The sequence below is a fragment of the Photinus pyralis genome, unplaced genomic scaffold (genome assembly GCF_008802855.1).
Source record: "Photinus pyralis isolate 1611_PpyrPB1 unplaced genomic scaffold, Ppyr1.3 Ppyr1.4_LG3a, whole genome shotgun sequence".
NCBI lineage: Eukaryota > Metazoa > Arthropoda > Insecta > Coleoptera > Lampyridae > Photinus > Photinus pyralis.
This window is the reverse complement of record NW_022170509.1, coordinates 15,854,706-15,881,699: the sequence shown is the minus strand read 5'-3', so window position 1 is coordinate 15,881,699 and position 26,994 is coordinate 15,854,706. Positions and strand designations below refer to the sequence as shown.

General features: G+C 36.3%; 1 protein-coding gene across 2 annotated transcripts; it reads left to right on the top strand.

Moving 5' to 3' along the window:
- Positions 1 to 26,994, top strand: LOC116165415 (rho guanine nucleotide exchange factor 17). 2 transcript variants are annotated; one of them, XM_031479844.1, is made up of 12 exons: positions 1 to 358; positions 427 to 2,374; positions 2,940 to 3,017; positions 3,071 to 3,148; positions 3,205 to 3,309; positions 3,362 to 3,478; positions 3,535 to 4,259; positions 4,309 to 4,400; positions 12,141 to 12,714; positions 12,761 to 12,828; positions 12,881 to 13,204; positions 26,147 to 26,994. In XM_031479844.1, the coding sequence occupies exons 1-12, from the start codon at positions 240 to 242 to the stop codon at positions 26,566 to 26,568; spliced, it is 4,650 nt and encodes a 1,549-aa protein (XP_031335704.1). In that variant the 5' UTR covers positions 1 to 239; the 3' UTR covers positions 26,569 to 26,994. The 2 variants fall into 2 exon arrangements, with proteins under 2 accessions (XP_031335704.1, XP_031335705.1); XM_031479845.1 differs by having other exon boundaries at positions 14 to 358; positions 26,159 to 26,994.

The window sequence follows — 26,994 nt, the reverse complement described above, 5'->3', positions numbered from 1 at the left end:
GTCGTACCGCGGATCGCGATTCGTTAGACGTGGTGACTAGTCCACTTAGTCCAGTTAAGCGCCGTTATACAATCCTGTTGGCAAATTCGTTTACCTGTTCTTGTTACGGCTGTTTAGTACAAGTGAACCATGAATTCCCACAATACAACTTGTTGAATGCGGAAGTTGCGTCTTGATGAGGTGCAACTGGTGCACTTAAGATTAAAGGATGACAGGTGGTAGCGGGATAACGTGCAATAATGACGGGCTACGAATATTCCAGGTGGCACGAAGAATGTTTCGGCCGCTGCGGCGATTGTGCTTCTTGTTTGCGCTTGAACAATATCAACGAAGAAACCAGTAACGTACTTCCCAAAAGGTAACTTAACATTTAAACGCTTATAGCTCACGTTTTATATTAATAATAAGCCGGACGTTTATTGACAGATTTCTTACTGTTGGCTCGGTACGATATGGTGTGCGTCTGGGTGCCGTATCTCCGCCACCACCAGGAGCTGGACCGCGTTACCGCTCTCAGTGTTGCTGGCCTTCCAACTCTAGCCCCGGTCTCGTCTCCCAGATCCCGTTGCTCGCTACTCCGGCTATTAATAATCACGATATATTTAGCTGCGTAAATAGAATGAGGATGGAGGAAGATGCTACGTCAGCGCTGCCCGAGCAAGTAAAAGTACGCAATCAAGTACTGCACTGCACCAAGTCGCTGTTAAAGAACCAGCTGAGTCGACGTACATTAGTTAAACCGCAAGTATATGCACGTCTGTGTGAGCGCGGGGACGGGGACGGGGCTGACATCTTTAACACCCTGGATCGTCTCCCAAGATTCCGCTTCGGCGGTAACCGCAATAGCAGCACCGGCAAGGAAAGAGATCGTGACAAAAGAACAAGTGAAGTGCGATTGCGGGAGTTGACAGACAGATTAAAAAGAAGACCAATACCACCACCTCGCACGCGACACGTGCCACACAAAATTGTCAATTCGCCGCCCCCATCGCCCTCAAATGACAACGAAGACAGTTGTACGCGCAATGTGCCATTAAGAAGTGCATCGTTTTCTCAAGTTGATTACTCTGCCGACAGCAAAAAATACGTTCGAAGACGTTGTCCTTTAGAAGAATCACACCTTGGGGAAGGCTCGCGTGGACGAGGTGTAATCACCTTACCGCGTTCAAAGAACTCTAACCACCGACCTGTAGTTTACCCCAATCCAACCACAACAATAACAACTTCTCCCGAAGAAAACGATAAAAATGTAACCGAATTATGTGAAATGATATATGAGGGATGCAGAGAAGAAAATATCGTAGACTCCCTAAACAAAATTACATCGGTGGATGCCGTTGGGCACGAGCCCGACAATAAACAGATAGTTGCTAATGACATTATAGTGAGAAACAGTGAAGTGGATAATAATAGGACAGAAAAGAAGCGCGATAAATCTCGACGAAGAAAAGGAATATACATCTCCCAGTGGCCCAATTCCTACAAGGATAATGAAGACATCTTACCGCAACTGTCGCAAGACAGGGAATTTACAGAGGAAAACTTTTCGACGGCGTTGCCCAGATTGAAGGTGTGCTGCGAAACGAGCAATGAATCGTCCACGAACTCCGAAGATAAGCCCCAAAGTCCGGAAGACGGTTCCGAAACGGAATGGCTAACGGCCCAAATAAATCGAGCCAGACCTCCACTATCAACCCAAACCTCCGAGGAAAAGGATTCCGGAATTAAAAAAGGTAGTCTTCTGCGCGCAGATTCGCTATCGGAAGGTGAAACTGACCACAGCAGGTGCGATCAACAAAGTATCATCGCATCCGACCTTTCTGATTGCGAAGTCCGACCTACAAACAACAATGAACACATTTTAAATCACCACGTCCCACGACGATATTCGAAACGTCCCCTAAGAGGGCCCTACGGTCAAATGCTCGAAGCGGAAATGAAAAAGCCGGAAGCGGGACGTAAACACTATTACACTAACGAATTACAATTTCTAGAAGACATTACGGGACCTAGTGCAGTTTCATTGTCGTGTAGTAGTTCGGTTGGTTCTGGTGATCCGAAACCTAAATATGTAAACAGAATAAGAGGATCGTCGAATCATTCCCTAGACGACAGTCAATTGAAAAATTGCTTAAGTTCCGTTGGACCTTTGCAGCCCTTAACCAAACGAAAAATTAGTATTGATTCCGTTGTCCCTCAAACTAATCGAAACGATTCCGAGCCAACATTGGTGATAAGTCATCAAAGAACGACGTCGAGCCCTTCGAAACTCGAAGGGACGATCTCGACGGAGCCTTCCGCCAAGCTTCTGGAACACCTATTGAAGGGTAGTTCGGAGCAAGTTGCCACAACCGAAAATCTACAAAGGAGCAACGTAAGTTATTGCATATTATTATTATAAGGGCGAGTTAGACACGGAGGCTACAGATTATTTCTATTTTATGTCATAATAGTCCGATGTTTATTTTTGTTTATGCTTGTCAGAAGGCGCAATTTTAGGTGAGCCGAAATGAAAATAGCTTGGGATGGAAGGGCTTTCGGTCAGATTTACTTTTTTATGTAGTAAATGCAAAATAGATTCCGTTGCGTGTTGTAGGTATAGTTCGTTGACTATTTCATTTTGCACGCGTCTCTCGGAGATGTGTCGGTAGCGTCGCGACGTCTCGCGTCGGCGCGTACGCGGTTTTTATCCAGTACAAACGAAATGATCGTAAGGTGTGGCATAGCCAAGATGCGTTGCTTCTAAAAATGAGCGGTCCTAGTTCAAGATGCGAATTGCGATTACGTTTAGATCGATGTTCGGCTGGGGAGGATAGTGAGGATGAACATCAGGTGTCTTCCATAATTTTTGCGAATTCCCTTTCGTTCTCGGTAAACAACCTTCCATTTCCATGTTTTCCTTTTTTCTACTTATTTACAATTGAATGGTTATATTTCAGGATACGCGTACGCACGTGGTTGTAGAGCTTTACGATACAGAACGATCATATGTGGAATCACTTCAAATTTTAATTTCGGTAAGAATCATCTGCATGCCGATAGTTGTAAATGTATCCAAGGAACGTTTTAGAAATATTTGGAACCTCTCAAAAGTACGGAAAACGCAAGCTTGCTAGACGCAAACCTTGTCGATGAAATTTTTTTTCAGGTATAACTTATAAAACCTGTGTAACTGCTGAAATTATTTATTGAAGGTTGTTGTAGATTCCATCTTTGCTAAGCCACCACGAAGTGTTTTTAGAAGAACTAAAGAAACGTCTGGATCACTGGGATATAAAGCAAAAAGTTGGGGACGTCTTTTTAGAAACAGTAAGGCAATTTGTCTTTGGCGTATAAAACGATATTTTTATTTCGTTTTTAGTTCTCTAAGCCGGCTGTAATAGAGAGCTATACAAATTATGTAAATAATTGGAAAAGGGCGAGGGATATAATTAAAAATGCCCAACAATCAAAACCGGCCTTCGCGAAGTTTTTAGAGGTACGAGATTTAACATTGGATTGTGTTCATTTAAAATAAATTATTGCACGTTTTAGAACACTGCCAGAGAACATAAAGGCAAACTGGCTTTAGATTCCCTATTAATCAAACCCATTCAAAAGTTTCCCAAGTATGAGTTGCTACTACAACGATTAATTAAACATACTGATGTGGCTCATCCAGATCACAGCCTATTATTATCAGCGCAACGCGAAGTTCATGATCAATTGCTTCGGATTAACTGTACTGAAAGGGAAGCTCTAGAATTGGAACAACTCAGGGAAATAGAAGCGTTGATAGATGGTCTAATAGAATTAGTGGTGACAGATCGTCAATACCTAAGGCACGACTTAGTTAGTATGGCAGCTGGTGGCGGAACACGTAAGGAGAGAGCTTTATTTTTATTTTCCGATTTGTTATTGGTTACCAGTATGAAACGAAAAAGCGGCACAATTCGAAAGGCTAGTCCGGGTCAAGGCAGCGTTACCAGTAGTTTAGATGCCAATAAATATAAGTTATTGATGAAAATATCGTTGGATGATTTAGACATCGTTAAGGCGAAAGATGAGAGTCTGAAGCAAATGATGGTCGAAATTGAAAATTTAACGGAGGACGTATCAGTATTGAACCAAATTAATGAATTAACTTGGACTTTGCATTGTACCCATAATGCTTTGGATGAAGTAATTAAGGATATGTTTGAAAAATTGAATAAGCAACTTGTTGAACAACAAAACTCGGATTCGCAATTGTCTTGTTTAGATTTAACATTAAGCACTTCGTAAGTGTCCAACTAGTTTATGACATTAGTACAATTTTCTTACTTACAGAAATGGATTGGAGACCATGTCAATTGTATTTTCCAAACCAGAAAAAAGAGCGTCGTGGGAAGAATCCTTTAATGAAGCTAAGCATAAATTAGGTGAGCGTTTGATTGTAACAAATGAAAATATCTATTGTCTGTAGCCATTTTCGAACTAACACGTTTTCCCAATAATTAAAACTCGTTCACTTTATCATCGTATTTTGAATCTAGGTAGATCAAAGGGCTGCCTTTCAAAATACTAGTTTTAGTGCCTATTATAATGAAAAAACTTTTTGTTTACTTTGAGAACTCACGACAAATAACCACAATTTGCGGATTCTCAACATGACCATCTCGTATAGGAGTTTCTACCAATGTTTCTAAATTGCGCTGTAAAAAATATATTGCATAATGATTTGTGGTGATAAAAATCGAGATCAAATTTATTCAAAACGAGTTTGTTGTGGGAACTTTGGGTCATAAACTTATGATCCCAAAATGAACAAAACTTGGTAACCTTTCACAGATTCAGACAAATTTAATACTTTTTAGCATATCCGGTATATTACTATAAATGGTGATAACTTAGGTATATTTTCATTTTTGATCACGATGAAAGAGTACTTTTGCACTGCTTTAACTTAACTGCAATTCCTCACAAATGTTTAAAATGTGATAATAAAATTAGTATAAACATACCCTAGAACATACCGCTTTACAGTACGAATGCCATATGCAATATAACTGAAAACCAATATAGTGTTACGACGCACCCCTTTAATACAACTATTGCTGTTCATTTTGCCATAACCACGTTTCGGCGAAAAAATCCTTAACGTTTTCTTACAACTAAATAATCCAGTGAAAGTGGGGTAGTTTTGATTTCCTTTATTGTGTAATTTGCGGGGTTTTGATAATGAAATTTCGGTAAAATGCACATTGTGGCAGCCTTAATTTTTCTCGGGAACTATCAACTTTTCGTAAATGGCCGTTTTTTGAACAAAATAGTATGACTTTTAAAATATGGATATCTTCAAAATAAAACAGCGGTACCTTCCAAGAGTCACAGTTCTTCGTTACGCGAAATACAGCAAACCAAATAATCGGCGTTTGAGAAGTACGCTCAAATACAGCACACAACAATAAAAATGCGTTTTTCTGAAAGACAGAAAATGGTTAAAAAGACATCGGATTAATATAATGTAACCGAAAATCAATAATTTTAATTTATGCGGTGAAATCACGTAACCATTTAATACAATAGGTTTTATGCATATCACTTGATCAGGCAAAAATTCTCTTGAAAAAATCCGATACAAATGAATACCGAACGATCCTCGAGATCTTCATCAAAATGAACTACCCCCAATAAATACCACATAAGGTAATTTAATGAAATTGTGTTGTTAAGGCAGCACAGTAAGGTTGCGGGGTAGAAATCTGTTTTTTTGGTATGTGAAAAACCTTGTAATAATCTTTTAAAAATTTGGTAGTTCCACCGTACAAAACTTTGACGATTCGCAACGTTAAAGCAGTGCGAGTTAGATAAAACTCAAAATTGTGTAATTATAGGTCACAAGAGCCATTAAATGCTAGGGAGAGAAAAGGTAAAACCGAGGGCAAAACGGCGCGATCACAAAAATGCACACGTTTTCCTTCAATTTAAAACTTCTTTCGTCGCAGAAAGTAACAAAATTGCTCTCAAAAATGTGAAAAAAATTCAAGACAAATTTTAGAAATGGCACAAAGAGATTATGCGACTGATTTTATTCTAAACGAGCTTTTTGGGAAGTGAACAGAATTTAATTAATTTAATGTTATTCTTATAACACGCCTTTTAATACGATGGTTATTGTGGTTGTTGTTTATTTTGCCGAAGACACAAAATTTGGATGTTGCTAATTAATTAAGTTTGCCTGCGAAATAATCCACTGATATTTGTTGTCCACGTCTATCAGTCACGAATTTTCTACTTACTCATTTGTTTAAAAATATTATGTAGAATTTTCAAAAACCTTTTTTTTTAAATTGAAGAGTCATATACTGGCACTATATTTCGGATCAAAAAACGTCTCGCTTCCTTCATACGTTCCCCATATACACGCGCGCATTACAAAATTTCTCGAGGTCGATCGTGATCCCTAGAATTTTTCAACAATTTTTATGGATTTAACCATAAAACAAAAAATGGCAATATAAGCGTTTCGGATAGCTTGTCCCCTCGTAAATTACGAAAAGGTAAATGCGTTTTTAAGTAAATAAGAATCCGTGGCTCATACTCACACACGAGATTCAAAAATTTTTGATCAATCACACGCATAATTTACTCAATCCGGGGACACACCATCCAATCCATATGATATACAGTGTGTAAAGCGTTGGGGTATACAAGAGGGAATTTTTTTAAAATATTGATTTATGAAAAAAATTATTCTTCATGATATTTTTTGCTTGTGCTTTGAAAGTACCAATAACGTTTCGATAATCTAAAATTTATTTATAGAAATCTGGAAAAATAATAAAATTAATTTTTTTTATTGAAAGTTATCATTCTACATTATAATCAAGATAGCGTATTGTTATCAAACCACAAACAATCGAAATGTTATTGGTACTTTCAAAGCAAGCAAAAAATATCATGAAGAATAAATCGCTTTACACACTGTATATAAATATATATGTCAATAATGATTAATATTTGGTTTTTTAATGTAATTTCGTGTTCTATTCGGTATAATTTTGAAATTGTTATTGTAGATCACTGAACTTTTGCGTACTTACAAAACCTTGTGTTAACTTATAAGAAAACATTATAAAAGGTCTCGTGTGCGATGGAAGGGACCATCAATAAGATTTTGTGGGGGACTACTACATTCCCTTTGTCGGTACCCACTTCCGACGTGCCTTTCACCCGCAATTGGCATTTTGGTAGACTTCGCTAAAAATCGAGCTAAAAACCCTCCGCAAAATAATACTCAATTTTTGAGGCACTTCTCACAGCTCGAGACGCGAGAAAGAGAGACCGCGATTCGAGCTTTAAGAAACTTATAGGCGCTCGAGTCGACTACCCCTCGAAGGCGCGCGCCGTGCAAAATGTGGTTAATGAGGGGTATTTCACTGCTGGCAGTACGTGTAGGAATTTTAGGCAGTAGACACGCAGGACCGGGTCGTACACTGGCAGCACGGACAGTACCATGTAGTACATTTACAGGAGCTTGTAGTACACTGGCAGTACCATAAATCACATTGGGAAGACCTAGAAGTACACTGCTAGGACTAGGTTGTATTCGTGTTTAGTATGACAGTTGTAAAATGTAAAGATCCTGTGTAGTAGGTACAAAAACAGTTTTATGGTGTGATTGTGTTTAGTGCTCAGTTATATCTTCATATACACTGTGTTCGAGATAAGCGGGTCACCTCAATACCTCTTTTATTTGGCGAGATACGAAAAATTTGTCAAATATAATTTTATATGTGACATTACGATCTATCCTAGCGCATATTGAAACTTCCGCTATCACTTTCGGTTTTACTGGAATCGGAGGCAACTTTTGTTTTTCAAATGCAACGCGTATGTTTTTTAAGATCTTTGAAAAGAGCAATCAATTTACTGTACGACAAGACAAAATATGCATATGGTTAATATACAACAAAAATGGAAAAAATTGTAACTCAACATTTAGAAAATCTAGCATGCTGTTACACAGAAAAGACCTACATCAACTTGTTCAATGTTCCGTTTTGCATATTTACTTTTTCGCCATACGATCTCCCCGTGTAGGTAATATCACGAATTTCTCCATTTTTTGTATATCAACTATATGCATACACGATGTTGTACAATAAATTGATTGCTCTTTTCAAAGATCTGAAAAAAACCAAATTGATTTTCGGTTTAACCGGAACTGATACCGGAAATTTGAATATGCCATCGGATAGATCGTGATGTATACAAAATTATATTTGACAATTTTTTAAATCTCACTAAATAAAAGAGATATTAAGGTGTCCCTATTATCTCGGACACACTGTATAACATACCAGGTGATCTTGTATCTACGATGGTAGGGATGATCAGATATATCCCAAAATGTATATTCACGCTTTATACCCCCCCCAAACATGTCAACCTCCTATGACTACGTATATACATTTACAAAAGAGGGCGACTTCATAATTTTTTACATTAATTTGCACACAATTGTACAAAATGAAACAACAATTTGTAACCCCCCACTCTCACTACCCTTATAGGTACGTGGTCGTAGGGGTTGGAAATTTTACGTGTGACATGTTTGAGGGGTCTAAAGCATGTATATAGGGGCATATCTGATTATCCCTACCCTCGTAGGCGGGTCTCATTCAAAATTTGGAAATTGGAGTAGCCTTAAAGCTCGAGATCAAGGTCATCCTCAAGGTGACCACCGATTAGCCCCCTTAGAATTATAGAACTTTTGTATGAATCCAAAAAATATGATCTTCTCAAAATAAATGAATCACCTGGTATATATATAACATACATTTATTAACAAATACCTACCTACAAGGCGATTAGATGTTCCGTTAATTATATAGTACCTTTTAAGTTAAGTAAATAACTTATTGTTCATTGCAAAATGGCATTCATAAAAAAAATGTCGATGGGTTTTTGTTTCGTGGAGCTGGTAGTACCTGGCAGTACACATGCAGGGCCGGGCAGTAGGTACACAGAATTACTGACAGAACAGGGGGAGGACATCGATTTTGCCCAGTGAAATACCCCTCGATGGTTAATTTCGCCCCTAGGAAAAAAATCCGTCAGGCAGTGCGCATTTACATGATCTGTCCGACGACACCAATTTGAAAAGAATCGGAGCAAAACTGTAGAAGAAGATAGGGAAAAACTCACCACGTTAGTAAACCTATGCTCGGTGATGGCGGTCAGATGTCGCCGACCCCACATCATGTAGCTCCGTCCCTAATTACATGGTCCCGGTAGGTACACGTACCCTCCTCGCGTTTGATAGCATCAAATTCCCTTCACTTTTTGAAGTGAACACATGTTTCTGTCTTAATTTTACCAATTTACTCAAAAAATGTGATCCGATTAATAAAGAATTTGTTACCTTCATTATCATATATTTTTCGTTATGCACATTCTCTTGAAGATTTTGACCATTTCCGCAGGCATTTCTTACAAAGCTGATTTCTGATGTTTTACATGACAGAATATTAATGCTTTTGGGGCCGCATTCAGGGCCGTAGCCAGATTGATTACTAAGAGCGGGCCAATAAATCTACAGAGCGGGCGGGCGAAATAATAATTTGCCGTGTCCCACGCAAATACCACGTGCTATAGGTACCTATTCATTTTTCTTCCTTTCATTAACAGTATTCGAACAACCAAACACTGCAACTGTTGCATATAGCTGATATAGCTCGCATTTTTTCAATAAAAAGCTTCATTTTGATCATATAAAAATTTTGAAAACATTTTCAAACTCGATGTTGAAAACCAAACTGGCCTACAGTCTTTTTTTTGAGTTATGGGCAAAAGTTGCATTTCTTTTTGCCACCCGCACGTTGGTATATCTATTGGTATACCTATTGCATTGGGGTAAAAAATGACCGCTAACTTTTTGACGGAAATACACGCAACGGAACCACCAGGAAACCGAATCGAATAAAATTTCTACGATGTCTGTACTCTGATTTCCCGCTAAACGGCTGAACCGATTGGAACCAAATTTGGTACACATATTCTTAGACAAAAGAAAGAGCTAAATGCGTTTATTGCAAAATTTCTTTGTAATGATTGTTTCATAATAAAGGACGGCAGGTCAGTTTGGTTTTCAACATCGAATTTATCTAAAAAAAAAAAAAATACATCGAGACTGCGAAGTCATTTTTTTTTCTATCGCGTATAATGCTTTGACTATAAAAGCTTTGTCAAGTTTGCATTTTGAATAGTCTGTTTCATTTGGACAAGATGAAGTTTTTCTTGTTGGTGTTGCTATCTATAACTCAAAAAGGAGACCTCGGAATATTTTGAAAATTTGACAATATACTAATGTCATGCATAATATGTTATATCGGAAATTGATGGCATCTTGGTTATTTTAAATGAAACGCCCTTATATCTACGTAAAGTTCTACATATATTTCATGCGTAATATCCCATACTCAAATTTAGCCTTTTTTGACATCTTTTAAAAATATTAAACAATCAATATTTCGAAAATTTAAAATTTATGGAATATACTACTTTATACAAAGTAACTTTTTTGAGCTAAATAAGTTTCGGTAAATAGAGGGGTTTCTATTTAAAAACAACTTAGTTTTAATAATTTTTCCAAAGCAATTTTTAATGTTAGGTTTGAACCCTCTCTATGCATTTATCATAAAAATATTAACAAGCAGCAGCGCTAACGCCAATTAAATTATAACAGCCTTCATATAGAAATAAAAATGGGCTGGAAACCTCATTTTTTATCAAATAAGGTATTTTTAATACGGTATTTCTCATAGACAGTTTTTTATATACATTAAAATCAATCGTTTTACCGTTTTGGAAATTTAATATTTGAACAGTAAATATTGAAGGAAATGCATTATGCATAGTTTAGTTAAGTAGTTATAACCGGAAAAATTATTACGTTTTTTCGCGTTCCTTAGTGACAGATTTTTTGTTGGATAAATGGGGTGCACCAATTCTTGCCACAAAACAATAAAGTACATACATACCACTCAACATTTTCATTGTATAGGTTTCCACCACGTTTTCCGATTTCATTCCATGTGTTGCATAAACATAATTTATTACTCCAAACAAGTCGTAGAAAGCCACGCATATGTAAACATTTATGCTATGCATAAATCCAAATTTATATAAATTATCATTTTTAACGATTCACGAATTTTCGTTTCGATATAAATAGTCTTCGCATATGTTCTCAATATTTTCCAAATATTTTCCTTTATTGCTTTTGTAAATTTGATCGAGAATCATTTCATTGTGAAGGTTAATAATATCACAATTATTACGAAAATGGGAAATTTTGTTATCCACACCTGATGTTATAATGCGCTCCCTTTTTACAATATAAGCAAGTCTCCGTAATTGCTTTAGATAACGATATATGTCGTATGAAGGAAGAACATGCACTATAAACATTTTATTAGACAATTACAACGAAGATATCACTAAGAAAGAAATTGTAATCATCGATAAGATGCAATTTGATTCATTCAAAAGATTCAATTTGTACATTGGCCACAGTCTTCAAAACTCACCCCACTCGTTGGTAAAGTTTAAGCAAATCGTTAAATATTATGGACCTTCTACTTGACACCTTAAGATAAAATAAATCACTTTACTCGTAGGAGTACCCTTTGATATGGGGTTGCACTTAAGACAAACTGGTAGGTAGATGCGTGTGCCTTCAGGCTTAAACAAATTTACGGTCGGTATGTATATGTTAAAATTTTTAATGTGAAGCATTTTGATATAAATTATAATGATCTGAAGTAAGATTAAGGAATAATTAAGCTACATACATTCCAAGTTTTCAAGAGTAATTATAGAGCAGATTACTGCATTTTTATTGTAAATATTTTGGAAAAATCAATTTCAAATTCATGCAATACTCAGCATCAATGAGAAAAGTGTTAGCGAATGGCTAGTTTCTGAGGAGACGATTACTGAAATGCTCTAAATTCTTGACATTCCTACGAATTCTTTTGGCCAAATTATATGTTATGATCCCAAATGTTGTCGTTTACAACGTACTTAATGTTTTACAAGATATATTCGAGATTTGCTGAATAACCGAAATAATCCTCTTTGATTTACTAGCGTAACGTGTTTGTAAATTTTAGCAACGACTGGAGATAGGAGACCGAGTCCTGAGTTAATTGCCGCCGTTCCCATCCGAAAAACAAGGGCGGGCTTGCAATTTACATGCGCGGCTCCAATTATTGGGGAAAATCGAAAAGATGTATGGGTTTGTAATAGCGATGGCTATGTTGGACAAGTGTGTGTTTTAAGTTTACAACCAGAGCCCAACGTTACTTCCTGTAATGGCGTGTGTAACGCCAGAATTTTATGCATCGCGTCGATACCTGGTGTTAATAGCGGAATTCCTCAAAGTAGACAGAATAATGGCACCGAACTCAATGACGAACATTCGACGATTCAATTTGACAGCAGCTCTTCAAGCGAAGATGAGGATAGAAGTGACGGTGAAGAAAGTGGTGATATTAACAGAGCGTCCGCGCCAATTAAACTGGTTGAAGTGTCAAGTACGGACTCGGATGAAACCGATAATCAACAATCCACCATGTGGTTAGGTACGGAAGATGGATGCATACATGTATATAATTCAAGTGACAATATTCGCATTAAGAAAAATAAAATTAAACTGCAACACGGGTCAGCAGTTTTATCTATAATGTAAGTAGCTAAGTAATAGACATCGCTTAACTAGTCCCCATTACAGATACATGGATAATAAAGTATATATAGCTTTAGGAAACGGTGATATCATTATTTACGACAGAGAGAGCTGTAAGTAGTTTCTAAATGTGGATAATACCTCATGTAACGGTAATCTTTGTAGCTGGATGTTGGAATACCAGTTCTCCAACTACCGTCTCAGTAGGATCGACCACAATGCCAGTGTCTAAAATGCTTCCGGGTGTTGGAAAGATATGGTGTGGTTGTGGCAATACGGTGAAAGTCTTCAACACGGAAACATTGGCCACTGAGAATAGTATGACCGTTAATAATGACGCAAATAAGCCCATCACTTGCATTATGTTATCCGGTAACGGCCTTTGGCTTTCCCTACAAACATCGGCGATTATAAAATGTTTCCATACGATCTCTTTTGAATTATTATGCGAAGTGAATATCGCCCCAGCAGTCACGAAGATGCTTACTAGTAAGTTTTGGTATTTTGTATCACTATGCTCGTCTTTTTTTTATTACGACCATCCGTTCACTCGGATCAGTAGATTTTTTGCACTGGCGCAGCCAGGGTCCAAAGGAGGGGGAGGGGGGGAGGAGAATCATAATGTTAGTTTACTTCAAGGATAAGTGGCTGTCATGAAAGTTTAGAAGAACAGTCGCTTTGATTAATTATGTACAGAAAATTGAGAGTTTCGAGGAACATGAAGATAATTTGTTGTTTCTCAATGATGCGTTGTGTTAATATAATAATAAAATATCAGAGGTATTAAGAAATGCACACGTGGTAGTGGTGTAGGAAGCGGCACACAAATCATCATAACCTAGGGTCTAATACTCGGCTAATCCACCCTTCTGGACTAGGGTCTTACGTCAAAGTACATTTACACTAGTGAAAACAATATCATTTGGGTTGATTTTGCAGTAAGTTCTATCGAAGATCGCTCATTACTAGCCAATCCAGGGTTTTTAACGAGAATTCAAGAATGATCTGTAAAGAATAAATAATTTTCATGCAAAAAGACGAGCTGAGAATGCAGATTACATTTTCTCTTATATACTAATCTTACTTAATTGTCCAATATAGCGCCGTAATAATTTCATAAATTTTGACAGTAAGTATTTAAAATATAACGCACATATCAAGTCGAGAGTTTGCATACGCAGACCAATTACCTACCTTATGATTTTACTGAAATCTTGACATTAGGCTCTTCTAATAAAAGCAAAGAAACGAAATACAATTTCGCTACCGAAATAATTGCTATTCATACTTCAAGTAGGTAATATCTTGTTTAGAGCACACTTGATTTGATACTGACACAATGACATTTCCTTCCTACGTGTATCTATTTCAGTTCCTCTCCTCGTGAATACAATGTCAAGTTCCCTCTTACTTTTGTTCCAATTATGCCAAATTTTCATTGACGTAAAACTGATATTTGCTTGAGTTATATAACAAAAAACCTCTAATTAATATTTTGCTGCTCTCGTTTGTCCTGTGCTAAAAAGTGGCGAGCCTAGTTCTATAATTTTGCATTTTTATGTTCTAAAATTTATCCAAATGTTAAAAGATACATTTCTTCTGATGCACGGCGCGGATTCATGGAAAACCGGTCCACGTTCTCTAATTTACAATTGCATTACATTGCAAGATATCTTGATGTACAAAGACAGGTGGATGCCATTTATACTGACATGGCTAAAACATTTCACCGCATTTAATCATAATGTATTCTTACGTATATAAATGGTGTTGATGATGCATTGATACCATTTGCGAGTTACAAAAATTTCAGCTCTGAAATGCCTCTTCTGGAGTTCCCAAGGCCCAAGGGGACCTCTATTATTTTTTATATTTATTGATGAGATTAGATACACATTGATAAACTTGTCGCAAGTGTCTTCAAATTATTTGGCTATATAGTGCGAAATTGTAAATCATCAATAAGAACTATGATCTCCCTTCAACATCGTCGCATAAAATCTAGCCTTTCATTTAAATACATGTTCTCTCCTGATTTATTGCGGCTTATTCGATACCACGTGAGGCTATGCAGAGATGAAAATACATTTTGTTTATCGTTGCCTAAAACCAACTTATTAAAAAAAGTAGCCGGCTCTACATCATTTGCAGTAATTGTCATTTACATCCCGAGAGTTACAGGGTCCGTGAAGTTAGCAGAACAGCAGAACTGTGTGAAAACTTCCATTTTTAGATGCTCTATCGAGCAGCAACTGCGCACATTTTTGTCGGTAATCAATACCGCGACCAGGCCGGATTGTGCCGTAAAACTTTTTTGAGCAAAACGTGGAACTTATCCCGATTTTTAGATGTCCTGCTCTTCGCACAGGTTTGTCGACACAAGTCTCAGGACTGGTGCGTTGATTATTGTCGCGTTTGTGTTGGTTTAGGCCCGGATATGAGCTGCAAAGTAATCAGGACCCCTATCAAGATAATCAGAAATGCGTTGACTAACTGCGCAATGGACATGGGAGTGATGGGACGCCGATACCTATATCGGTTACCCTGCCACATTATTCCCAACGTATTTCTGACCATCTTGATCGGCGTCCCGATTACTTTTCCGATCATCTGTACCGGGCCTTATGCTGTAAAAAGTTTGCTAGCAAAAGATACAGTTTAGAAATTATTAATCCCGTTTTTAGATGTTTACTCAGTTCGCACACTTTTTCGGCTCATATCTCGATTACTCGTTATTTTGTGCTGGTTTGTAACGCAATAACTTTTTATCAAGCCCTTCTTTCTTGCCCCCTTATCAAAATTGGGGGTTGGGGTGACACATTTTATCCTTCATGGTACTCTAATGAAAGGTCTCAATGAAAGGAATTAATTTCTACCAACCAGAGCCCTCCTCCTCGATCCCTTATCGGTTATAATTCATTACATCTCAAGAGCAGATTTTCGGAGGAGAGTACTCACAAAGGGGAAATGAATAATCTGATTTTTCTTGTATTATACAGCTTAGATTTTGAATGTACCTATGCCTGGCAGCCTTTAAATGTTTATGTATAAAGTTCCCCCTCCCTATTTCGGTTAAAAAAATGCGCTTTATCTGCACAATTTATACTTGTTTAGATTCTTCTGCAACCTTTGCATCACAAAGACTATATTTTTCCGGATTTTTATGAAATTGTAAGCATTACTGTGATTTAATTATGATCTTTTCCAAAATATAAAGCAATTGTCATTGATACGAGGCATTTTTAATCGCAAAATTAAACATGTCCCTAAATCATTGAAAATTTTGCCCGCAATAAAAAATCCCCTTATTAGCTATACCGCGTCGCTGTAGGTACCTACTTTAATCACCGGTCTACAGCATGTTTGCGCATGGGACATATATACCTTATTTGTATTGCTTGTATAGCCACAAATAAGAATTAGAACAAAAAAAGGTTATGTATTTGTTTTTGTGCGAAAAAAATGAAAAAAACCAAAAAGTAAAAATACCTATAAAATCTTACTTACATTGGCATGATTTATTATAAGGCAACGTTCCTACATTTATAATTTGTTTGTCTTAGAGTCTAAATGTTTAAAAATGGAACAGTTTTGCTGTTTTTGTCATGTTCAACTGAAGTTTTTCTCATCAACCCTCCAAATATGATCTTCCATCATGCTTCCAGGTTACTGGCCTTGGTAACGTGCCTAAATTCCATTATGTCTTGATGAAAGGGTTGTCCTTGTTATTCCGAAGAGGTTCCCATGTTATCCTTAAATTAGTCTAAATGAGACTGTAACCTGTGCATCTTTAAAGACATTTTATACCCGATGATGCAAAACCAAAACCTGTCAGCTCGTCATAATTTTCAGCTCTATGGTTTCCCAGGAAACACTGAACGGGAAACCATGGACTATTGCCTTAAAACTGTTCCAGGATTTTTTTCCCTCTTTGCTAAGTAACCGCGGGAAAATATCACCCTCCATTTTTCTTTTTATTTGAGGGAAAACATAGATTCCAGCTTTAATTTTCGCCCCTGAAAGCTTTCAATCAAATCGTATAACTTTTGTAAAAGCAAATATTTTCGATGTCTAATTGCAATTTTGTATTTATTTTTGCTTATTATAGTCAGAATATATTATGTAAACCCATGCGAAAAAAAAAAATATTTTTTTGTTGACCGGTGAATCATCCAGTTGTCAGCCACGGTCATAAGTTTAATAGTTGTTATTTGCGCCTTTATCTACTGTGACTGTTGTACACTTTTAAGTATAGAGTATCTCCATAATTGTTGGTTATATAAAAAAGTACAGGAGTAATGTGCTCTTTTTGAGTGAAACTTAAAATGGTAATATCACATATGAGAATGTTTATAGAAAATGAATGAATGACGATTCGCAAAACGTGAACGTTCCATTCATTTCGGTAAAATCAAAAGTTGTAGTTAGTCGCTCGCTTAAGACCTTACATTTTCTTAGTTACAAAAGATGTAGAAAAATGTTTTATACAAAAGTTTAATGTCTTTATAGGGATTGTTAAATAAAATGCCGAATAAGTATGTGGGCTCCCGATCGGGTAAAAAAGTTAACGAACCTAACTTAATTTTTGTAATGGTACAGGAACACCCCGTATATTTTAATCCAAAAAAATAGATGATATTGGTTCTCTATGCGATTTATTGACTTTTATTTATTACTCCACACTACCACTACCACCGTAGGCTATGAAGCAAAAGCTAATCTCTGAGAAACGACACTATGGTGACATTGTAGCTGGAAGAACATTACACAATATATTTTAACAGACCAAGAGTAGAAGGGATAGTTGGCACAAGAAAGTAAAAATTAAAAAATGATAGAAACTTTGAAACAAAATAAAACTGTTAATTAACTTTGAAGCCTATCTTCAGAGGTAGGGATTTTTATCTATTTCTGACGATGGAAACTGAAACAAAAGATCACGTACTACAGTCGCATTTACACTTTAAATCATTGGAAGCAAATAAGGTAATGTTTTAGCTCATTAGTCCAAATGCATGGCGAACCTAGAAAGAGATGTTAATTTTAACTTGCATTAGGTACAACATACAATACCGCATTTTACACTTGTGTGAAATCTAATCGCTATAACATTAAAATCGTGCTAAGAGTATCGAATGACAATGGTACCTACAAATGGAAGACAAAGTCATGATAGTAGGATAGTACTCAAGATAGTGACATCGAATAATTCGAAATGCAATAGTTTTCAGACAGTTCCTTTTTGGGGCAAACTTTTTACTATACATGCCGGCACAGAGGTAGCATTAACCCATGCGCGATACTGACTGACAATGCACGTTAGTTTCAACACAGTGTACAAGGTTTCCAGAGCACCTAACAATTGCGATAATCGGCAAGGGGACTACTTTTTACGGCACAAACGGTCACAAACGTAGCACCAATCTACCTATAGTCCCGAAATTTGTGCCGGCAAAAGTGTTCGAAGTTAGCAGAACATCTAAAAATCCAAATAATTTGTAAACGATATATTTTTCCGACAAACTTTTTGCGGCAGAAACGTAGCACTAACCAATCCACTTCCGAGATTTGTGCCGCCAAAGTTCTGCTAACTACTCGGACCCAAACTTACGATATTTTATTTCTTTCATGGGATTCACTCATGATCAGTTTCGAGCATTCTGCCGGCTACTCCGAATTAGGTTTTCCTGCAGTTTTCCTAATTCGTAAGGTAAATACCGGAGTAGTATATAGAACAACTTAAGACCTTCTGCAGGGGTACCTATAAAAAGCATTATGTGGTTCACTCTGTAATTGGGCGTAGGCCTGTTGAGGGTCTAGAACAAGAGCCACAATAAATAAATAAATAAATAAATAAAAATAAATGAGTTACACAAAGTGAAGTTTTTAAGTCGCTTATTATAATGAATTTCTTAGTGCCTTTACTAATTATTATATCATTATATAGGAAATCCGAATGTTGTGCGTTGATTAGACATTTTGTCCTGTAATTGGATGCGTTTGTATCTCTTGGGCAAATAAATCATTAAATTAAATTTGAAGCAATATCAATTTAATAAGAGGTTAAAGTATTCACAAATAGTGAATCCTCTTTTGTCACAATAAACTGAATTTAAATAAATTGTAGATGCAATTATTGAAACATATTTTAAAATCATCGTACCGAGAAAAAAATTATTAGCATGTATAAGCTTTGGAGCCACACGTTAAAATGTATAGCATTTTATAACATTAATCTTCTACTTTCCATCTTGAAAGGTTATTTGGCCATAACTGTAAAGGTCGTAAATATTAAATCTGTGTAGCTTCATAGGTACGCTTATACATCAGTGTTGTCCTTGTCATCTTTATTTCGTACATTTTCTTCCACTTCTTCTCTTGAATTTTGTTATACCTATCGGGTAACAATGCTTAAATTTAGCTTCAATAATTCCATATTACTGGTATTCCTTATACTGTAAAATCTTGCGAAACATGCGTTTCTACTATATATCCGCTGTTAGTTAAACAGCTAGAAGTGTGTCAAAAAAAAACAAAGTGCCAAAATTTACGATTCTTTATTTTCAGTATCTAACCATAATGCATAGAAACAAACGTATTTACTTAGGTTTCAGGGTAAGCTCTTTCCGATCTGTAAAATTGCTTCTATTCTCTAAGTCTAACATAAAAACTCCTGACCTCCTGACCTATTCATAAAATACAATACTTGAATTCTCAAAAAATTGTATATATGCCGTAGTCTTTTAATGAAATTTAATGAAACTCCTAGTCATTCCCTTCCCATTCGAGATCGATAAATGGTATCCCTTATCGATCTAGAAGGGGAAGGGAAACTACCCCACACGTACAAATTTTCCGCGTTTCACTAAATGAGTAGACCTCGGACTAGGCTTTTCGTGAATTGACAGATTTCACTAAAAGACTACAACATATACCTCCACTGTTCGATGATTTTGTCCATAGTTTAAACAGCAAAAATGTGAAATAGAGATCATTGAGGGGGGCAAGAATTACAATTGGATTTTTTTGTAAAAAGTTTTTGATTCATTATTTCTTTGTGGTGACACGAAAAACTGTGTAATTGACATGCGGGGCAGTGTTAACTTAAAATAAATAGTCAAGTAGTCCAAAAACCTAAAGTTTTGTCTGTGGGGGCGCGTAGCAAGTAATCAACTTCAGAATCGGCTTAGAGGCTTGGACAACTCATGATTTTTTAAATACTCATTAATAATACGGACTGCTTGAGTTCTAAATGTGAATACTTGCCCTCGCCTCAACCAAAATATTTTTTTCCCTAGGTTTTAGAGTACATTTTTTACGATTATCTCAAAATTCTTTCTTTAGATGGGCATCGATCGGATTTATGGCTCAGTGGTAGAGCATTGGGTTATAAATCTGAAGGTCGGGTGTTCGAACCTGGGTTGAGGTGAATTTTTCATCTGTGGCGGAGATGGAAATTACCTTAGACCAGTTCCGAGCATTCTACCGGCTACTCCGAATTAGGTTTTCCTCATTCGTAAGGTAAATGCCGGAGTAGTATAGACCAACTTAAGACCTTCTGCAGAGGCACCTCTAAATAGCATTATGCGGGTCACTCTGTAATTGGGCGCATGCCTGTTGAGGGCCCAAAACAAGAGAGGGATAAAATAAAATAAAATAAATCTCTAAATGAGAGGGCAAATATAAACGAGGGGTATCTCACCAAAGAATTTTTGTACGAAAGATCGCCTTTTTCGTCAAGATCGCCCGTAGTTCCTCGGTATCTCCCCATACCGCCCCAAATCTTCCCATGACCGCCTCGGATCGCCCACATACCGCCTCAAATTTCCCGAGATCGCCCAAGATCGCCCCAGATCGCAGATTCCGGACCTCCTCAATATCATCTGTTTTTACTAAGGCGTTTTATTAAAAAATGCGTATAAATTTCACATCAACTTAGGTTTATTCAAAAACATAGATAACAAGAAATAAATACTTATGCCAAGGAACAAATACCCGAGCAAACATCAAAAGTTATTACATATTTATCATAAAAGAAGTGATGAAGAAATGTCGGATCGCCTTCGGTCTAGTTTTAAGTTGGGTTGATGTACTATTTGCATTGGCTCTTTTTTAAGTCTTTGTATTTTTTTGTGATTCTGACTAGATCAGCCCTAGAAAGCTTCATTGCTTCTGATCCCGAGTCTGGTCCTACCATTTTAATTGAGTCATTAAAAAATGTGAATAGGATCCACATTATCCACGTCGTCAACCTTCGACCAGGAATAGTCCCCCCCTCCTTTCCTTCAAAAATTTCATCTTGAATTCGACAGCTTGACCATTTCTGGATTTTCTAGGGTAGAGCACACATCTAATGTACAAACATGTGTCGTAATACACAGCGTAATATTTATTAATTACGAATAGAAAAGTTTCTTCTACTGTATTCTAATTATAATCACGCAAAATGAATACACACTTACGGGTTTATATCCTCGTTCACATCAATCCTCGCATCAATCAGATCGATTCATACCTCGATTCACACAATTTGAGCAAAATTAAGCTCGAAATTAAGTAATCACCAGTAAGTAGGTACGTAAAACAACCGACCTCGTCAACGTTAGATGGCTGCGCAATTTTCTCGAGAATTTTCCAGAGTATAATATGCTCGCTAGTCGCTAGTAGCTAACAGTGACGAACTTACTCGAATTATCACGAACTGAACTCGGTATTTATTTCTTTATTTATTTATTTATTTGTTTAACCAGAAACCATACAGAATAATAATTCCAATTACATGACACTGGGGCTCTGAACAAACATTAGGAGATCTAATTTGATTTATTATTGAATTATCCCGGATCGCCCCAGATCTCCCCGATATCGCTTTGGGATCGCCGCGAGGTCGCCCCGGATAACCCCGGACTGCCTTGGATCACCCCAGATCACCCTGCACCTCCCTGGATCGCCCATGTACCTCCTTTCGTCTGTACGAAAAACCGCCCCGTGAGATACCCCTCGAATATAAATTCTAATCTCAACAAAATTTCGTCTGTGTGAATTTTTCAAAAAATTAAAGAATCCAAACTGCAATTCTTTGCCGGACAACTACAATGGGCACGTAATTTGCTGTCTACACTCCTTTTAACTTGGGAACAACACTACCGAAGGGTTTTGAGAAATCACTTTTCATTTTCATTTCATTTATTATTTACCACGTTGCATATCTGGTAAATGTGTTTGTGACACGTCAAGCATAACATATAAAACGTAACATACAAAGTAACATATACGACATAAATATACATTATACGATACAATGATTTTACATTTAACATATACGTACCTACATAAATAATATTTTAGGTAGGTACATACATATAAACGTCGCATAAGTAGACGTACAAAATAAGTCTATTGTAGGTACCATCTATGAGTTTATAATATGTCTGTCGGTGATATTTGTATGCTTAAAAATTCATTGACTGAATATATGCTTTACTGGTTACTTTGATTTTAAATTGTCTATTGTCGAGTGCTTTGACATTATCAGGTAAAGTTTCAAGTTCACTCCATTCATATCAGACATCTTGATGCGATGTCGGGGTAGTCGCAACTCGCAACGTCCCTCTGGCTCTCGTGTTGTAGTCGTGAATGTTCGTAGTACACTGGTAATGAAATAAACAATGGACGGCAGTGCGTTATTCAAGGTTTGCGAGCTATAATGCGAATCACCCTTTTTTGTAGCTTCTTGGTAAGAGATTCGACACGTGCTGACCAATTTAGCGACTAGTCAATTTTAATTCCAAGTAGCGTAACATTGTCACCCTTCAGTAATAAAGTGTTGGAGGTTACAATTAACTGTTGAGTCTTATTACTATTTAATATGAGGCGATTATTGGTCAACCAGTTTTCGGCCAATTTCTCACACTCGTAGGTTTTATGTTATAGTTCACTGTTTTTATGAGCTGATGATAGCAATGTTGTGCCATCGGCAAATAAAACGCAAGTATTAGGTAATATATTGTAGTCATTAATGAAGGTGATGAACAAGATTGGCCCAAGCACTGAGCCCTGCGGCACCCCCGCCTTTATTGTACTGCAGTTTGAATAGACGCCTTTAATACACACGCTATTCGAGATATGACTTAAAGAGCTTTAGCGAAGTGCCACTTAATCCATAATACTCCAATTTCGCTACAAGGATATCATGCGGGACTAGTGATGTTAAATTACACGTTTTTTTTAAAGTGTGTAATATTACGTGTAAAATTACCAATTGTTTATGTTTTTTATGTATTTTATGTAATTTATGTAACTTACCATTTTTTAAAAAAAACCGTAATTTTACAGTAAAATTACCAGTAATTTATGTTTTTTACGTAATTTACAAATATTTTTGTAAAATTACCTGTCATTTATGTTTTTTATGTTTTTTTTAATATTCCATAAACCTTTTTGAATTTTGTGAGTGTTTGAAAACAAAAACACTTGTTAAATTATATATTTTGGTGTATTAAATAAAATACCCGAGCAGTAGGTATTTCGCCATCACGCGTCATTTGGAAGAAGAAGTTCCAGATCGCGAATTAGATGCTGTATCATCATCATTAAACCATACTAGATTCAACGGTGAATCGTTTACGTTGGTAGTACCGTTGATGGTCTGTGGTAGTACCGATCAAAATGTATCAAATAGGTATTACATTGATGTAACTTACAAAAATTACGGTTTTTTTAAATAAAAAACGTAAGTTACGTAAATTTGATAAAAGACATAAATTACATTAAAAAACCGACCTCTTGTAAGTTACGCGTAATATAACCGTTTTTTATGTAACTTACAAATCGTTATTTTACAATCCACATCACTATGCGGGACACAATCGAAGGCTTTCGATAAATCAAATAGTGTGATTTGAGAGATTTTTCCATCGTCCAAATTGTTCACCAGTTGTTGCATCAATTTGAGCACTGCCTTGGTAGTGGAGCGGTTTTTCCTGAAGCCGTACTGACTAGGGTTTAGCAAATCATTATCTTTTAGATATGATGACACCCTAGTCTTCAAAGTATTTGAGAATTTCCTCGGTCGAAGTAGGATAGAGAAAAAAAGTGCAAGTGGGCACTGGTACGGTTTTTGAAAATGGGTGTGCGTCGTCGGTGCTTAGTACCCTGTTGCGTTCATAGTTGATCAATTTCCAGCTCTCATATTACTAGAATTAGTAAGAAATTCATCGTTTTTGGTTTTTTACTTGTGATTACAGCTGAGTTTCACAAACAAGCTATGCGCACCTATACTTTTTTACATTATTAGCGTAAGGGAAATCTTTTGGGCACGCCTATAATGTATATGTTATTAGGTACTCTTTTAGAAATAATATTTAAAATAATTTTGTTATGAGTGAATTCCTTTATTGGAGAAGTTCCAAACGCAAGTGTATGTTTATCACCAGAAACGAGAAAAATTAGTATGGAATTTATGAATCCGTAAGTAGTTATTTCTAGGCAAATGCGTTAGTCACATCTTTGATACATTGTGGTTGCTGATTGATAGACATTTTGACGACGAAGCGCCTAAAGTAAATATTTTTAAACTTCGGTTTAATTGGGAAGTTGCAATTGCAGCACATCTTTGGAAAGCTTTTAAGAATTGCTTCTCATTGACACCATAAAAGACGACTTTGGATAACACGTTCACTATTTTATGTCTGATTAATTCATTTAGTAATTAATCACAAAACGATTAAGTTTCCAGAATGCAATTTTTAGCTTCTTGAGCTAGGTGGCTATTACGACCACCGTTTTTTAGACATGTCAAAATTTCATCAAATGTCGATATTTGAATGAAGCAACTTTTAAAGAATACAATTTTTCCGTCTGTATGTATGTACGTACGTCGGCTTTGTTCAAATTTTGGATATGTATATTAGTCATACGGAAACGAAAAATACTGGGCCAGATTTTTGAAAAAAATTTTGAAGCGCCGCAAAGGCTTCGAACTGTTTTTTTAAATAGCAACATTGAACATGCGTGGTTTTAGTTTCTGAACAGTGCTCCTAGTAATCCGCAAAACTGGCACTACAATGGCAATGGTACTGTAACCTGTAATGCGAAGAATGTTGTAATATAGTGGATTGTTTAAATGAATAGTGTGATTGGTATCTATTGTTCTATTCATTTAAACAATCCGTAAGGATTGTATTGAACAACTTTCGACCGTAAGACTGCGGTTTTTCCCTTACATTTAAGATTCAAATTCAATAATATCATTTATCGCAATAACATTGGAAACTCCCCTAAGCGTTAATGAGAAATGTTAACTTTTTCGCTGAATCCACCTTAGGTACGGGTATTTCAGTTGAAATGCATCTACACCTAACCTTTGAATATAAAATTTTATATTCAAAGACTTAACTCGAATAGTGATTCCACACTAGCATCGTCCTTTTAAAACATCTTAACATCCTTTCAGCCGGAAAATATAAGTGGCGTTTGTACTTGATAGCTAGGAAATCATTGCGCAGATTTAGTAGCAAAGGGGGTTTAGGTAAAAATACCTATCCTCAACTACTGCGGCTTAAAAATTACAATATCGCACCGGACTTAAGGCCATAAATAAAACAAAACCAATATAAAATTGACGAATTCCTGTTTTCTATCTTTGACGTTTTAATTGTTTTGCTATTTCTGCTATTTATGATGTCGATCTAACAATCGATGTCTATCTCTGTTTCCTCTTCGAATTTGTGTGAAATTTGCGTATAATTTCTTCGGTTTAGAGATCGTTTTTGTTAAGTCGTTATGCAACATTAAAAAAATCATTGAATAATACATTTGCTCATTTTTAACAATAACAAAATTCAATATGATTTTAAACGTGCTATTGTACCAAAAAAATATTTTCGACATATTGGTAGTAACAATAAACATTTTAAAATTCCTTCTTTAATAGTTATCTCCATACACATTTATACGAAATAGCGCTATATGTCGTTGGTTCGCCATTTTTTCAATACAAAAATCTTGACAATCTTTCTTTTACTTCACCTCATGTCTCGATTCTTGCTTGTAAACTTCTTATCTTGTGCTGCAAGAGCAAATCGACGACAGGAAAAATCAAAAAATAGATTCGGAATATACTAATCATGAGTTGAACGTTTTCGTGAAAAAAATGCGAAAAAAGAGGCGAGCATGATATATTTTTGAATTTAGCACGTTTTGCGATTTAGCTACTAAACTGATCTGCCATGCCAAAAATAATAAAAAAAAATATACCGCGGTAGTCCTTTAGGAGCTTCGCACAATTTTTATCACACTAAGGACCGATCGTTCATTTTGCCGTTAAATCCATCTGACACAGTTAATTTTCATTCTCCATCAGATAGGTTTAACCATGAAAGACCTGCCCTTACTTAATGCTTTAAAGGAAAATTGTCATAGTTAAATAAGAATTTTTTCTAGGCTGCGATGACATCATTCGGCAACACAAAGCGGCATGCTTGCGAGTTACTTCTCTCTTAGCATGTAAAGATCTGCTATGGATTGGAACATCTGCAGGGGTGCTACTAACAATGCCACTACCACACATTACCCCAACCACTACAAAGATGAACAGTACCCCAAGCGTGGTAGGCGTATCCTATGGTCACACTGGTCACGTAAGATTCTTGACCAATGTGGAGTATCCAACTGCAAATTCAGAAAATACTCATCAACGGTATTCCTATAAAGGCAAACCTGATCAAAGAACAAATTCGAAACTGTTGGTAATATCTGGAGGCGACGGATATGAGGACTTTCGCAGTTCCAACATTTCCGAAGTTGCGGGCCGCGAAGATTCAACAAACCATTTACTTTTATGGAATATTTGAAAGACGTCGTTTTAGTAATGAATCGTTTACAATACCACCTACCTATATGTGCGCGTGATACCTGCATTTTTGTAAAACGTGTGATAGTAATGTTAGGCTTGTTTGAGTTACTGTGGTGATAATTTTGTTCGGGAGCGGCCTAATATGGTACCAATTTATGTTCCTAGTGGGAGAATTTCGTTACGTATTGCCTTTCAAGGTACCCCGATTGTAAATTTTGTCTATTTGTAATTATATTATTGCATAATGATAAAAGCGCAAGTAAAATCTAAATAAGTTAAGTTTTTTATAGTTGTATTTTTATTATGCAGTTTAAGCGTTATTTTTATTTGTTTCATAGTGAATATTTTTTTAATTTCTTATAAACAGAAACTTTTTACGAATGTGAATTTACCGTTTACATTAAAATTTATTGAATTTGCTCAA